The sequence below is a fragment of the Pyxicephalus adspersus genome, chromosome 8 (genome assembly GCF_032062135.1).
Source record: "Pyxicephalus adspersus chromosome 8, UCB_Pads_2.0, whole genome shotgun sequence".
NCBI classification, from domain to species: Eukaryota; Metazoa; Chordata; class Amphibia; order Anura; family Pyxicephalidae; genus Pyxicephalus; species Pyxicephalus adspersus.
The window spans coordinates 26215071-26232199 of NC_092865.1; the positions used below are offsets into that span (position 1 = coordinate 26215071).

General features: G+C 36.0%; 1 protein-coding gene across 3 annotated transcripts in view; it reads left to right on the forward strand.

Annotated features, from left to right (window-relative positions):
• Window positions 1–17129, forward strand: part of PTBP2 (polypyrimidine tract binding protein 2) — a 36108-nt gene that overhangs the window by 6949 nt on the left and 12030 nt on the right. For 2 of the 3 annotated variants that reach the window (XM_072419840.1, XM_072419841.1), the window contains exons 2-9: window positions 1880–1910; window positions 4414–4489; window positions 8543–8715; window positions 10043–10186; window positions 12246–12407; window positions 12627–12737; window positions 13638–13833; window positions 16139–16278. In XM_072419840.1, coding sequence (XP_072275941.1) covers window positions 1880–1910; window positions 4414–4489; window positions 8543–8715; window positions 10043–10186; window positions 12246–12407; window positions 12627–12737; window positions 13638–13833; window positions 16139–16278 — 1033 coding nt within the window. Of the gene's footprint in view, window positions 1–1417; window positions 1437–1879; window positions 1911–4413; window positions 4490–8542; window positions 8716–10042; window positions 10187–12245; window positions 12408–12626; window positions 12738–13637; window positions 13834–16138; window positions 16279–17129 lie in introns of those variants that run through there. The other variant, XM_072419839.1, reaches the window with a different exon arrangement.

Genomic DNA, 17129 nt, shown 5'->3' on the forward strand with positions numbered 1-17129 from the left:
CTCATTATTCAGACCGCCACAGAGGTTTGTCAGTGGGCCATGCAGAAAAGGCATGTTGAAAAAGGCATGTCCAATTTTTTAAACAACCAGATACGTCTTGACTGAAATTGCATGGACTTGCAATAAAGCCATTGCTTTAGAAATCTTTTTAGGGGAAAGCACATCATAACCCTAAATAATGGCTCTAGAGTTATTCTCCTACAATATGCACATATGATATTAAATATCTTCATCACCATTTTTATGTGCACATTAATTTCATTTTTAATATTTCATTTTAAGTTATAATCTAAAAACTTTTTTCACGTTATTGCTATCATGACAAGCTCTGTGTGCAATAGCATTGGAAGAAAGGTGACGGGTTCGTTTTAATGAGACATGCAAAGTTTGATCACTGTTGTCTTTCCTGTCGTTTACACCAACAAAAGTTTTTCTCTTCTTTCCCCACATTGGTGATCTGTACAGTCACTGGGAAAACTTTTAATTTTTGACTTGCTTTGATATTAATTTTTAATATTAAAGCAAGTCAAACAAATATTGATCTGCAGTGCAAAACACATTGCAACATGCATTAAAAAGTATTTCAATTCATGTTTTCATAGAACAGAGCTGTGGAGTGAGTTGACAATGTACCAACTCCACAGCTCTAAAAGAAACGCATGAAAACACTGTTAAAGCGGACCTAAACTCAACATTATTACCGTACTTACAACCTATAAAAATGTTGTTTTATCCCGATCTTGGGCATGCACAAAAGGAGCATTTTTTCCACCCAGGGGAAAGGGAAGCCTATCTCGTGCATGCGCAGTGAGATCAGCTCTCCTTTTACCCCATTTAGAGTGAGCTATCTCACCCGATCTTGCACCTGCGCAATGCGAGATCAGGTGACATAGCAAGAGGACCGGAAGAGAGGAGTGAAGATTGGGTTACCCGGCGCTAGCGAAGAAGGATTCTAAGACAACGTGGGACAAGATTAAAGGAATCCAAGATCCAGTGCCATCAAGGGATCTGGATAAGCATTTTTCTCAATTTTCTGTCTGCTGACATTTATATTTTATAAAGTGTTTTTTTTTCTTTAAAACTGCTATACCTGTTTAGTTAATATGTAAAGATCATTAAATCTCAGTTGTAGCCCATCATTCTATTTACTTAATAGTTATGCTCAGCTGCCTATTTAAAGCCCATACATTGGCATTTATTATTTTCCTATATCAATGCCTAGCTTGTCTTACAGTAGCTTTATAAATCTGGTGCTTAAACCAGCTCGCTGTAGCCATGTTGTATCTGATATGAATACTTATTGAAGATATATTGCAACATCTGTTAAGACATCTGTGCACTTTGTTATATAAAGCAAATCTATCTTTTTAGACATTTACATTTTAAAAAGTGTTTTGATTGTTTTTAAAGGGAATCTGCATGAAAAAATGTTCTCTGTAAGTATTTTTTTTTTGTAAATAAAAATTTAAACACGTCAATTTATTTATTGGAAAGGCAACAGAGAATAGGAGTTCTCATTTTATCACTGTTAGGGAACTTCTCTTTTATAGTGACAATTCTAAAAAGTTTGTCTTGGTTACAATGATCAAAGGGGAATTAGAGAGGTAAATCTTACAAATGTTTCCTGCTGGCTTTTGTAGTACTACTTTTACTAGTCTCTGGTATGGGTTTGCACTGCTTTTTGTTTTCAATCTATAACACACTGTATTGTCAGTGTTATTCTGTATGTTTAGTAATGGTGTTGGTGGTGATAGTGTTAGGTACCACAATGTTTCTTACACTGAAGTATGAAAAACTTTTTTTTGTTTTTTTTTGTTTTACATTGAAATAACAGATTTCAGCATTTATTTATTAAATGTATCTATTGTGTCTTTTACAGCATTGTTACTGATGTTGCTGTTGGTGTTAAGGTATGTTTTAATTATATATTTTTTTTCTTTGTCTTTCTGTCTTAGCTGTCTTTTTTCAGTTGCATGTGGGAAATTATATTTATAGTAAAGTTTCTACCTCTTTTGGCTAAAAAGTAGTTTAAATTTTTATGTATTTTCTATTCAGCTGCATGAGGGGGGCTTTATGGTTTGCAGCTCTTAGTTATCAAAACTTTCTAGTAGTTTCAATCTGAGGGGACAATTTTCTTTAGATTTACATTAAGCTATGCACTGCAATGGCCATTTTGTTTGGATATAATTTAAATAGATTTAGGCAAGCCCTGCCACTACATGGTTGAAGGAAAACTTAAGCAGTTTGTAACATTAAATGATGTCACGTGTGGCAACTTTATAATGTGATAAAACTAGTATAAATGTACACTTTGCAGTACTAGTTTGAAATGTTTTACCTACATTTACATTTATCTTGTAGTTCTAATACTATTGACCATTAGGCAGACAAGGAATCTATTACCTACTAATTACTCTGCCACCTTTAGTAGAATTGGACTTGGTGAACAAAAAGCATATCGAGCATGCCAGAATAATTCCTCTTGCCTTTTTTCCCCTTAATTTAAGATTCTTATTTTGCTACAATAGCTGATCTCTCCAGCAACTTTCCGGATGTCTGTCAACTATGATTTAAGATTGCAAAATCCAGACCCTTTTGAATTGGAAACTACCTTATTAGGTCTTTAGGCGTCCAGATTCCAATGCTCTCCTGCAGCAGAGATCTGCCCTTAATTGAGCGAATATAACATATGGTTGTCAATCTAAATTTCTGCTGTGATTCTCTACTTGAAGTCTTTCAACTGTTTACCTACATAGATGTTTCGACCATACAAATGTATAGAACACTATGGTTAAAATTTTTGAATACCAACCGTTCCTCTAAAAGAATCTGCTTTTTAACAATTTTTTAAAAACAGTGCTTTAGACCTGCCTTAGTGGCTGTCATGTATCATCTTCTGGAGGCAAGAGTACTTAGCAGAAAAAGCCTAAAGGACAGATGTTCCCAGCATGAAGGTGGTCCTCTTTCCAGAGAGAGAATATATGTGTGTTTGATGGCAGAGGAGAAAGGGAAGTGTTCGTGGGTAGATAGTCTCTCAAGGGTGCAAGTTGGAGTTGCGGTCCAAGCAACCCTCTCAGTTTTTCATCTTTAGTCTTTTGTCACTTCACTTCAAGTTGAAGGATCTCCACAGAGCTCTTTTCATGTCATCTGGAACAATAGATTATTGCCCCAGTTCTCACAATGAAAGGTTCTATACCAATTCGTTCAGTGTCCCTCAAGCCAGAGGGGGCAATTACTAAATCCTGAACCCTAAAGTAGTGAGTACTTAAATTGACATTCAAAAATTCCACAAAGCATCCACCCTCACAGTCACCACCTTCATTTTTCAGGAAGACCTGGCCTTGGTGGACTTTGAGAAAGCCTACTTAAAATATCCCAATATTCCCTGATCATTGTTTTCTTCCGTTTGCAGTAGCATTTTCAGACTTCCAGTTCCAAACTCTGGTCCTATTTATAGTATTATTTATTTTATTTCAGGGATATCCCATTGTGTTCCTTCCATCCTACCACTGTTTTGCATTTCACATTGGGTCACCTTTTTTTTTTAAAAGGGAATAATTTTTTTACCAATAAAAAAGTTTGTAGATCGTATGCGAAAAAAAAAACACACACACAATCTTATTAAAAGTACTAAACTTAAAATAAAGAAAACACACCTTAAATCACACAGATCTGGTGATCCATCGGTAAGTTTCTTTGATTGGGTCCTGCGTTGGCCGAGTATCTTTCTTTGGCCAGGCGTTTCCTCCAGAGGTGATGCCGGGCACAGCCATCTTCTTCATTCTTCTTTCGGGTGGTTCTTCATACGTCACCCGATCTGGCACTGCGCAGGCGCAAGATCAGGTGACGTAGATAGGGAAAAGGATTGCTGATCCCACTGCACATTTTTCCTCTTAAAGAAAGGCCTCATTCTGCACATGCCCTAGATCAGGCATGTGCAGATGGAACACCCAAGAGCCTCCGGGGATGCATGACAAGTATCCCAGGCGCTCCTATTTTGCAGCGATCAAGACATAAAGGAGAGTTGTTGCACTTAAAAAAAAACAAATACAATTTATACTTTATAAAAAAGGGTTGCCTACCCTTTTATGTAAAGTAAAAGTTTTGAGTTTAGGCCCACTTTAGTCGTATACAGTTACAAAACGCAAGAACCAGGCGACTGATTTTCCTCAATCATCTATAGGAATGGCACATTAGCCATCTGGGACGTTTTGTCTACTGCTATGCTAACAGACTTGGAGAAAGTTCACAGATAAAGTTTCTATTGAGAATGTGGTCCTTTGGTTGCCTTCTACAGCTGATAGTGTAATGTTAGTTCTTTTCAATTCATTTGATCGTTTTTTTTTTTGTGCTGTAAGTTCAGATATTCTGACTGTTTCACAAACGTATTTTTTTTTTTTTTTTTTAATATAGAGAGGTTCTGATGAACTTCTGTCAGGAAGTGTTCTTAATGGTCCGAGCTCTGACCTAAACAGCATAGTTCTGACTGGTAAGTATTACCTTTTATTATATCTAAGTATTTGTTTTTATTTAACAAGGTAAATTTAGACACAATTGATTTCATTGATTGTAACAGTTAGATGGTTGTGTAAATTTCTAAAGAAAATATCTGGTCCCCCTTAATGAGAGTACAGGGGTACCTTGGTGTAAGTCCTTAACCCATTCCAGATTCTTGGATTTATACCAAACAGGACTTATACCAAACAAAATTTTCCCATAAGAAATAAAAGGAAAATGATTAATAGGTTCCCATGAAAAAAAAATCCTCTTGGTATTTGCATATTATACATTGATGGGGCTGTATGAAATAATTTAAACACTGCTTAATTCTAAAGTAAGCAATTAGATGTTATAAATGAAAATGTAACCTCCCTTTACCTTACTGAGAAGAGTTGAGTGCCTACTAGGATGGTGCTAAGAAGGGAGGAGGAGGAGATATGTAATTCACAGAGAGTTATAGCGCAGGTTGTTCACGGAATGGTAGCAACTGGCGTATTGATGTTCATGGGCAGTCGTGGCTTTGTCTCGAGAGAGGTAAATAAGGGTAGCTGGCGGTGTTATGACTCATTTTGACCCATACAAGTTCTAGCACAAAGGTTGTTTACTAAACAAAATGTTTTGTGTCCAAACAGGACTTTTACCTAGTTTGACTTATACCGAGGTACCACTGTATTAAAGTTGGGATCTTTCAAGTGTAGATTTTATATACTGCATTATTATCATTATTAAACAGGATTTATATAATGCCAACATATTACGTAGCACTGTACATTAAATAAGGGTTGCAAATGAAAGACTAAGACAGTGATACAAGAGGAGAGGACCCTGCCCCGAAGAGCTTACAATCTAGTAGGTGGGGGAATTTATGTACAATAGGAGGAGAGATATGTAGTGGTGGGAAGTAGTGACAATTTCAAAAGACAGAAGAAGGTGGGTAGGGAAGTTTGAAAAAATGGGTTTTCAGTGCTCTTTTAAATTCTTTAATTTCCATCATATTCATTCAGGTTCCTTGTTGTTTATCAACTTTGGAAAATTAACTTTCCTTTGTATTTTGTCTGGGATTATAGGGCCCAAGCCATAGATCTACAACTCCTAAACAAGCTAGTTTCTGGGGGGATTTGGTTGAATGTTTGTGACATGACCCTCTTTGTTCCCAATGTTTGACTAGTAGTGAGGAACACTATATCATTTCTTGTGTGTTGGGGTCAGTATCCCCTTTTTAGAGTGTATGTAGGCCCAATTATGCTTGAAACAGAAACATCAAAAGCACTATTACAAAATTTTAGGCTTAACAGTTGGAACATAAAGATTTGTTGAACAGACAGTGCTGAAAAAAAAAGATAAGAAGTAAACATTTGTTAAAAGTGTTTCTATGAATAGCTGTTCCTTCTGTTCATCCCAACTAATTTGTAATAAATCAGGGTGAATTCTGAATTGTTTGCATTCTTGACATTATTAAAGCATTGTACAGCAGGGGGATTAAGGTTTCATGGCTTTCTAGAATGAGCCAGCCTATTGGAATCTATAACTTGGCGACTATAGTGGCACCATAGGCTCTCCACTTAATTCTTTGCTTCTACATTTCTCATATAAATGCCTCCTTTGGCTTTGACATCTTTGTGGCTTTTTATTTGCGTTAGTCCCAAAGAGTTTGTTTCCTTTTTATATTAGTATACCATACTCTTTTCCCCCTTTTTCACCTAAATGTACCCTTATTGATTCCATAAGGTTTATAGGTAAGTGATAAAAAGCATCCAGTTTTTCAATTGTGGTCTTTCTGTCCTTATTTTAATTTACTTTGAAACCACTATCATCTGGCCCTCCAAATGGGACCTTTTCTTTGCTTGTTCATGCTGAATATGAATAGCGTTTTTGTAAAAGCTTACATTTAGGACACTTTAAAAGTAAAGCTGTTTCGGAATGTGTAGAGCCTTTTGTTAGCTAGTAAATGGGATTCAGACATGCAGTGTGGAATTATTGCAGATGATTATGACATTGTAAAGAATCTATTCAGTGGTACTTTCCTCACTTATTCCAAGGTCATTTTCTACTGGCAGAAGACAGTAAAACAGGTGCAGAAATGCCCATGAACAGAGACCTAAATGTTTTACATTGGTGGTTTTCATACAAAACAAAAGAGATTTCTCCTCTGAAAGAACAAAAACTCTTTATTGATATATTATGGAAATTGAAGTGCCTCCTTGAATCCCATCCTTTTTCCATCAAGTTTTGTTCTCACCTTCCATTTTTAGAAACGTGACTCAATTTTCTAAAATGCCTGTTTAGAAAAAGTACAGGTGTCTTTGGCCAGTGTTTCAGAATAATTGGAGTTTGCCTGGGTTAAAGAACAATCACACATTGACTGATAATTCAAATGATACTTTGTTTGCATTACTAAAAGGAGAAAAAAAAGTATCTTTATGAAAACAAACTTATTGTGAATAAAAGTTGTTGTAAGTGTTAATCATTCATAAGCATGTAAAAGGATCTCAGCTCCTGATGTGTTTCACCATATTGGCTTCTTGTAAAATGTTATTTTATTTAAATTTATTTGGTTTTGCCTCAGATGACATTGTAAATGTATGGGTCTTCCTTGGTACGAGTGCTTGAGGCATCTCCATCTTGTGCATGCACAGAACTAGCAGCCTCCTGATATGTGTCTGAGGAGTCTGCTGGTTTCCCATGATGGGCCCACTTAAGGTGTAGCAGTTCTAAACCAGTATTTGTTTATTTTTGTCCGTTTTTTGTCACTTGCCTCCTATTTCCTGAGAACCCCTTAAAATATTAGTCCGAGACATAATATTCCTACTCATTTTCTTGGCATCCTGATTGTGAGTTCAATGTCAGATTGCCTTTAGGCAGGTCTGTTTTTAGCTGTGTCAGCTCCCTTAAATCAGAATGCAACCCTCCGGGGTTGGTATATCCACCTTACAGACTCTCTGGGAAGATTGTGATATAACCGGTGTTTCTCTTAGCTGTAATTCATATTTCTTCCCAGGTTCCCACTTTCCACTGTTGAGAACCAAGTCATTTATGTTTCTGGTCAGTCTGATTTCCCTGACTCTGAGAATCTGTGCCTAACCTTTCAAACAGGTTCCCTGGTAATGCAACTAGTGAGCTACCCCTTCCCATTTTCAGTCCTCTGTACTGGCTAAGAGGCCACTAGAGTTTTGGAGTTGGTCCCCCTTAAGGATCCATGTCTGGGAAATCAAGTAACTCTGTGGATGTGGCATGACTTAGATCACCCTTGGGTAACCATGCCCATACTGGCTAGGTTCCCCTTCCTAGCAGGCACGGTAACCTTGTTGTCCGTTTCAAGCACTATAGTATACATACCAATGTATAGTATAGTGTTGTGTAGTACAGGTGTTAGTTGTGCAAGATGTCAGAGGATGAGATTTACTTTCAACATTCTTAGCCTTTGCCATGGTACTGTCAACACTGACTAGTGTTTTTGATCCTTTGAAGCTTGTTTTCCTGGTTACTCCTCAGGAATTTCTCTTTTCACTCACAGGCCTCCCATCTCTACAGGTAGTTTATCTTCCATGTCCTGTGTTTGAACATCCAACAGTAGAAGCCTCTTTTTATTCCTGTTGGTTAGTTTTCCTGTTGGAACTAGTGTTTTTGTTTCTGGTTTTGATCTAGGGTATGATCTCTTCATGGTTTGTCTTGTCCTATCATTCTTTAGCAGTTACCTGCTGAACAGTTTCTTTTGGCCTGGTACATGTTTCTGTGATGCCTACCCAACCCCCCCCCCCCCCCACCCCCACTTGGGTATCCTTTGGATTTGCAAAGGTTTCAAGGCTTTGGAGGCTGTGAAGGATAAATGGTTAACATTGAATTACATTTTACAGGCAGCAAGCTGTAGGAAATCCAGTAGGAATATTGGTTTAATTTTTTGCTTTAAAGTGTAAAATGATGACAAAAATTGGTGAGGTCTTGGTCAAAGAATATATTTTGGGTATTTTATTGGTCTCTATTTGGAGATTCAAAACCAAGGTTTTAAATTTTTCGGAATTGTTCATTTTTTTTTCTTTTGTAGCCAATGGTAATGATAACAAAAAGTTCAAAGGTGATGATAAAATGGAGAGTACACCATCTCGGGTGCTCCATATTCGAAAACTTCCTGGAGAAGTAACGGAAACCGAAGTAATTGCTCTGGGACTACCTTTTGGGAAAGTGACAAACATTCTAATGCTAAAAGGAAAGAATCAGGTATATCTATGTATTTTTGTCTTTAAAACCTTCCATACTCTTTACACATTTTATATTTTCATGTTAAATTGCCTAATAACCATTCAGAGTTTCTCATTTAAATCAAAACTGGACAAATCCCAAAAGCCAGATATTGCACATGCAAGTTGCCAACTAATGTATATTTATATACAATATATATATATTTAGTCTTTTGTGTGAATTTAAATGAAAGCTTGTGTCCCTGTGCGGAGTCTACATAAATGTATAACTTGCTATACTAGACTTAAAAAACCTGCTGGTGAGTAGGACACCTTTCATTATTTTTTGCCAACTATTGAACTAAAGCCAATTCAGAGTTCAAAGTAAATTTTCAATATAGTCACGGAATTTATATTTTGCCAAATGAAGTGCTATAAAGAAAAATAACCACTGTGTCCCAAGAGACGAGACAAATTTTTCTCAAGCTGCATCTGCTGTATTAGATAACTCTGAATCGTACTAAAGAACAGAAATCTTGTGTTGGGATTGCTGATATCCCCCCATCCTTATGATACATACCGTGCCAACTTGCAACATAAAGAGCAAATATGAAATACTTCATACTTGTTTAAAGGCATGTCCACATCTGTGTACCTTCTCGAGCATTTCGCTGCTTACGAATAATTTGTACCACTCTAACTCAACACAGTTGCTAATGTGCTTTTTATGTTGCACTTTAAGACTTCCACATGCAGTTAGCATACATAGAGTACAGTATAGGTTTTACCTTTTTATTCCTGACTACTGAATTTGATTTGCAGTTTTCAGCAAGCAAATCTAAATCAGCCTTTCATCCAATTTTTTGAGGTTTTTGTATATATTCTTTTTAAAATCAACAAGTTATATGGTTTTGCAAAATGCACATTCTTTAGCTGAAAATATTTAAGTAAAATGTCAATATTAGAAACATCAGTGATATTTTACTGAAATATAATGGCTAGGTTTAACTGTAGAAATGCAGATGAATAAAACTGTCAGCTTGTGCCATTGCACAGCATAAACATTTTCTACAAAAAACTTTCTCCGTCCGTCACAGAGCTTATTCTGTTTTCCCCTGGATTCAGTCATTGGTAATAACTGGTAATATTAACGTGAGCTGCAACAGTGATGTAAAAATTTGCTTTATGTATTCTCATCCATTTTAGAGGATGCTAAATGATATTGTAATTGTATTAGTTATTTTATTAGCTAGCACAGACTTTATTTAGCAAAATAAACAGCAAGACTTTGCATGATTAAAGAAAGTAGGAATGAAATGTTTAGTTTGTGTACATTTTTGTAAATATATTATCTTGATGTACTGTAGGCGTTTTTGGAACTGGCTACTGAAGAAGCAGCTGCCACCATGGTTAATTATTATACATCAATGACGCCTCATCTACGTAACCAACCGATTTATATTCAGTACTCTAACCATAAAGAACTCAAGACAGACAGCGCACTTAACCAGGTACTTATTTTGTACTATGTCATCCATATACCTAAATTTGGATGTTAAAAGGTAATATTGCAGAGCACATGCATTGTTATTGTTTTGTAGAATAATGCTAGAAAAACACCTGAGCATAAGATGTATAAACAAAATGTCTTCTAACAAATCCACAACAAGACAACCAAGTTGACCTAAGACAGTTCTCTACAGGGTTATTACATTTTTAATTTTTTTTATAAACTCTCTGTTCCAAAGACACAGATTATCAGCCATGTAGCTTCAATTACAGATGGTATCAGCCTCTGAATTATACAAAGAAAATAGAGGTTTTAAGCATCTTCATCTTGATCTTCACCAACAACCTTTTAAATATGTACAAATGCCACTTAGAAAATTTCTTCATTATTTCACTCATTATTCATGTCCTCCAGTCAATCGCATCCGGGGCCAATAAGCCTATAATGTACACACTATCCTAATTAGAGTGACCCTCTTTAAATTTTAAGGTTTTAAATATATGTGGACAAACATAAGCATCTGCTCCTTAACAGGTTCTAAAATGATATCAATCTAACCTCATACAACAGAGTTTTCTGTGTCATTTTTAATGAAAATAAAGTAAGAAAGCCATGTGTGAAAAGCTAACTACACCCCATACCTGAATAGAACGGACCTTAGCATGCATAACTTCAACTAGTTGCTTTCTGCTTTCGTTAAAACATTGCTTTAGCTCCTTGAGGTTCGAAGGTATTCATTTATGCACAGCTCCCTCAAGATCCTGTAATGGCATTTTTTTAGGTATAGGTCTGTACTTTAATTGGGGCAATTGAAACACCTTGAATCTTTTCTTGATATGATGTGTTTGGTTTACACAATATAGCTAAACATCTCCACTTGGTCTGGTCTGTGCAAAGGAAATTTTTCCCGAAGACTTTAGAATGTTTAGATGTAACTTGGCAAAGTTGTGCTGCTATGTTGTTTTTACGAGAGAAGAGGCTTTCTCCTGGCAACCTTTTACACAAGCCCTACTGTTTCAGACCTTTTCAAATTGTATAGTTGTGAACTTTAGCATTGAGGGCTGTGGAGTCTGGTATGTAGCTCCTTGTCTTCCTGGTAAGATTGGTAGCTCTCTTGAATGTTTTCCACTCGTGAATACAATTTCTCAGTGTACGATTATGGTCCTCAGATTGTTTAGAAATGACCTTATAACCTCTCCCAAATTAATGGGCAGCAACAATTGCTGATATCTTTGCTCCTTGGCATTGTGTTAACACACACCTGTATGCTTCAGACCATCAAACTGCCAAGCTGCTGCTTTTTATGGAGGTGGTCACTCTTGCGGATGTTCAATTATTCATTTGCAATTTAAATAGCAGTACCTGGCTGCTACTTACTCATTCTTATGAAAGTTAAGGAGCTTAATTGTTCGCAAACTGCCTATTCCTTGTTAAATAGTGATACAGTGTAATATGTCATGTGGTGGTGTTTAAGGTTGTATTTGACTAATTTTGAGACCTCCTATTGACCAGATTTTTTTTTCATATGGTCTAATACACAGAAGCCTAAAATTGTAAAATGGTGTACTTTTTCTCATGGCTTTATATTAGGCACTACTTGTCAATCATCTAATGCGAATAAAAAGGAAAAAAGCTGCCTGAAAGGTAGTTCTTGTTAGAAGCTTCTGCCCCTTGAAGCAGTTTGAAAATTGACACAGAAGTGTAGCTGTCACTCATAACAACCAGATTGTGTTTGGAAAGTGAAATGTGCAATTTTCTGTATGACATGGCTTTGGCTTTTTCTCTGGTTTTCGTGAATCGGCCAATTTTCAGGTCACAGTGCAGCAAACAGGACAGCTGTGAACTGAACGGCTGTAGATGCTGGAAAAGTGCTAGTGTAAATGCGTGCAGATTGTTCTTTAGCTCTGCTACTTTTTTCTGAATACTTTGATTCGAAGCTTTCCAAAATAAACTGTTGAGAATTCTAAAATTTTATATGCAATTAGAATAGTTTATCCATATGTCTGTACACTAGTTTTCCATCCACAACTAATATATTTTTGTTTTGTTTTTTGTTTCAGCGTGCTCAAGCAGTTCTTCAGGCTGTATCTGCAGTTCAGACCACAGGCTCTACCGTGGGTACTGCTGCAGGAAGTGAGACAGTATCCTCCGCACAGAGTCCTGTCTTGAGAATAATTATTGACAACATGTACTATCCGGTCACTCTTGATGTCCTTCACCAGGTAGATGAAAATATGTTTTAGGGGCAAGTAAATGTCAAATAGACAACTTATATAAGGAATGGTCTAATCACAAGCCCAGCCCAGGAAATCTATAATTCTGTTATTGGGCATATCAGTCTAATTATTTTACAAGTAATCTTGCTTACCTTTTTTTTGTTTTTTCCTTGTTGAGACTTAATATAAAAAAGGGAAAACTTGATGCTCTTGTTTTTGCCTCAGATATTTTCAAAGTTTGGTACTGTTCTGAAGATAATCACTTTTACAAAAAACAATCAGTTTCAAGCTCTTCTACAGTATGGAGATCCAGCTAATGCGCAACAAGCAAAACTGGTGAGTAGAAAATTTGCAGAAGAATCTTTAAAGTGAACCTATCCTAGAAATTAATGCCTGAAGTGAAACCATGCTAAAGTTAACATGCTAGTCTTCATATTCCAGAGCCTCTACTACCCTGTTAGTCTTTGGCATTTGACAATTGAATAGCAGGGGTCAGTGCCTAACAAATGTGGCAGGATTGAAACATTGGAACAGTAGTTACGTTAAAAAAAAAAAAAGGGTCCTTATAATTAACAGTTGCAAATTTTTTGAAAAATATTTTTTCATCTTTTGTTGCATCTGATTGCTTTATCTCTTTTACTTCATGTCTACATTCCTACTGTCCAGCAAATCTAAGGATGTAATAAGCAGTAGACCATGCCAAAATAAACCCTGGAATACAATTAGGGAAATGGGGACACTGTTGCTACCCATTAACAGAAAATATCTGAACAATAGACCTTTATGATGGTATTGCTATGCATTATTTAATTGAAAGCTGTGAACTTAAAAATAATAAAAATTACTTTTTAAACTACATTACACGATGTGCTCAGATGGACAGTACTAGGAAGATGTTGTATCTGACACTTAGTGTCATAAGGAAAATAATCTAAATAATGGGGCTAAATAAATCCATGAAAATAATCCTAATTATAATATTGTAAGTCAAGAAAACCAGTTATGCAGAAATCCAAGTCACAAAATACCCTGTAAACACTGGTCGCGAATCTTATAGGTTCCACAGAGATTAGTTTTGAAGGCTAACACAAGTACTTGCAGGTTTTCCAACTTCACCTCTGTTAGTAAGCTAGACAAATTCCTCAGGTTCACACATTTTCTAACTACATAAACTGCTAAGTCTAAAATCGTCTAAAATTTTGTGAATTCATATATTTTTTTTTTCTCTTCAAATAGGCACTTGATGGCCAAAATATCTACAATGCCTGCTGCACACTTCGGATTGACTTTTCAAAACTGGTCAATCTAAATGTAAAATATAATAATGACAAAAGTCGAGATTATACTCGTCCAGAGCTGCCATCTGGTGACGGACAGCCTGCGTTAGATCCAGCTATTGCTGCAGCATTTGCCAAGGAAACCTCACTTCTCGGTATACCTGATCTCCTTTCAATGTCCCACAGCTACAAATATGGATTGTTTTAGTAATCTGGTGATTTATGGGTTCTGTGTTCAATCAGTGCGTTCTGTTCTGTTTAAGGTTCTGCGTAGCTCTGTCTGAGGCCCCTGCAATATTATCCTAATATGGTGGGAATGTTAGTTGCTTATATAAATAATGGCAAAGATGTAAGCAACTCTGCATCTGGGAAAACTCACATCTGACTATCTTGTGACAGCAACATTCAAACTGTGGTTCATATGCACTGGCTGTTTTGCAAAATGCTTTGCCTTACAGCAATAGCCATAAAAACAGCAGTTTTCTAGCAATTTCAGACACTTTCAATCATCCAGCTTTTGACAGCAATAGTTTCTTAATAATATATATAGTTTCTTAATAATTATATATATTATTGGCGGTAGGTTGGTTCAGTACTTTATTAAATTGAACTTAGTTTAAAAGTGCATGAAAAAACTCTGATATTGGGTAAATATATTACGTAGTATCTTTTCTTTTGTATGATAAAAATATCCCATATGTTTGAGGAAAGTGTATTCAAAATGTTGGGGCGGGCATCCACTGGTATATATGTCCTGCAGATACCTACTACCAATTGTATTGTGCTTGTCCCTTAACCCCTCATTTAGACATTGAAACCAACAATCATATTGTTGGATTGGTCTGACCAAGACCCAGCTTCCTAGTGGGAAATAGTGTCTGCATATAAGACACCCTGGTACACAAGGTAACTCAGATGTTCTGCCATCATTTGGAGAGATGTACAAACTCATTGCACTGTGCTAATGTTGCTTATTCACACCTTTATGTGTTGCTGCAGTTTATGCCTGACTGGATTTCCATTTAAATAAAAAAAAATGCATTACAACACATTAAAATGCATGCTGATTATTTAAAGCATTGCACATCATGCCACATGTCAATGTTTAACAGTTTAAACATTTGTTAAAGTGTGTTTTGATGCATTTCTCCATTTAAATTGAAAATGCATCTGTCAAAAAAAAAAAAAAAGTGAATCCAGCCCCAATATTCCCATTCAATTAAATGATGATTACTCCCCTTCACTCCCATACATGTGTATGGGTGTCCTACAGATACGATTTGTTGGTGTTGGCTATGTTGTCTTTTCATTAGTAAATTCAAAATGGTGATGAGCAAACATTCTCTGTAGTTCATATTTAAGCGAGTCTGCTGACGTAAAATTACCCCCCACCCCAACTTATCTGTATGCTGTTGTTAGTGTTATGTTTCCAAAGAAAGCAAGGGTACTGTATAATACTAAAACGCCCCTATTTTACCTTAATGTTTTTTTTTTTTTTTTTATCTTGCTGTAGGTACAAGTAGTAAATAGCTATGTTCTCATGAGAATAAATGCTCTAGTGCTAGTATACGACAGGTTTTTTTTCTGTCTAAGTTGGCTGGTAATTCATGAAATAGTGAAAGCAATCCAGAAACAACTTCAGGTAGAATCATTACTCTTCTTATTTTAGCAAAGCCAGTTCAATATGACCAGGGGAACAAAATTAAATGAAATGTTTACAATGTCTGAAAAATTGTTGTTTAGACATAAGGGCCCATTGTTAAACTGTAAGGGCCTATTCACACTATTGTGCTGTGTTAGTGGGCTTCCCACCTCACCAAAAACTATACCGCCTGTACTTTCAAGAATGAAGAGCGTGATGGTTTGTTTTTGCATATTGTGCTGCGCTACAATGCAATTGCAGTTTGCGGGTGAATGGCAACACAAAGATGTGCGCGTATGTTAACTTACCAGTTGACTAGATTTGAAGGTTACCAGTTTCAATCACTTTAGACTTGTATGGGGAAATGCAAATTGCATTTAAAGTGAACAAAAGCCAGTTGACAATAACCCTCTATTAGTTTTTTTTAATTGTAATTAGTTGGGTATTTTTGGTGCATAAAACATCTAAATAAAGAACATATTTTAGCAATGATTCAGATTGTGTCAAAGCAGATTGAAATAAATGATATATAACCCATTCATTTTAAACTTTTTTTTATTTTTACTTTTTTTGGCAAATATTGGTCAGCTATCTCCCTTTCTGGCCATTTTATCCCACTTATGTTAAGCCATTGTAGTACCAAAAGCCATAAAGGCTATTGTGATATAAACGTATAACAATCATTACTTTGGGTAAACACAAGAAGAGTCTAGTTGCTCTGACTATAAAAAAACATGTTCTTCCATTGGACACGGTTAGTGATAAGGTTTGCTGCATTTTTCCGCCTTAATAGATATTTCTTTTTTTTTTTCTTGCAGCCGTTCCGGGGGCATTAAGTCCATTGGGGATACCAAATGCTGCAGCAGCTGCGGCCGCTGCAGCTGCAAGTCGAGTTGGTATTCATGGTGTTACAACGAGTGCAAATACTGTCCTCCTTGTTAGCAATCTGAATGAAGAGGTCAGTGAAGCAAATCTGTCTGAACACAAACATTACTCACCTTTATTTAACCTCACCTACCTTTTTTTTTCTTTTAACAAGTTTTTTTTTTTTCTAAATGTTTACACAATGCTAATATTCTGGCAACCACAGAATATGTGGAGATAAGTACAAACTAAATATGTAACAAAGGTTGGTCCATTCACCTTTTAAAACGTACAGATGTTGGTGACCATTGCAGTGTTTGGTAATTTATTTATATCTTTCACTTTAATTCCTTATAGTGTTGTCACTCCAGTCATTAAAAGACAGAAAATATTTCTGGTCGGGAGTTTAATTATTTACACTACCTATTGGTCTTTTTTTTTTTTTTTTTTTTTTTTTTTAAACCCAACTACCCTTTTTTTATAAATGTTTACCTAAACTACCTTTGCACCTCTGATTTATATGTAAACTGGACAGTTGCTTATTCATTGGGAACAGTGTAGCAGTGTCTTTTAATTTTTGCCCTGTGTTGGTAAAATGCAGGATTCATAAACAAATGGTTGTTTTGCTGATCTGCCTTGTCTAATGAAATCACAGAAATGCCAAGTGGGAATCCATGGAGGCATTTATTAATTGTCTCGCTGTGAGTCCGCACTAAAAAAGAGCGTTGAGAAAGATTGTAGAGCAGATTCATAATGACCATACATATGTAATATATTAGCTAGATTTATAAATGTGACCCTTTGTAGCTCTAAGAAGCATTGTGACAGAATAAAACCTGGCCCTGACCACTCATCTTGTGTCACCACTCATCTTCCGTTTAAATCCCAGAAAAATTGGGACTTGTACACATGTTGAAGGGGGGTTAAACCCTTACATATTGAAGT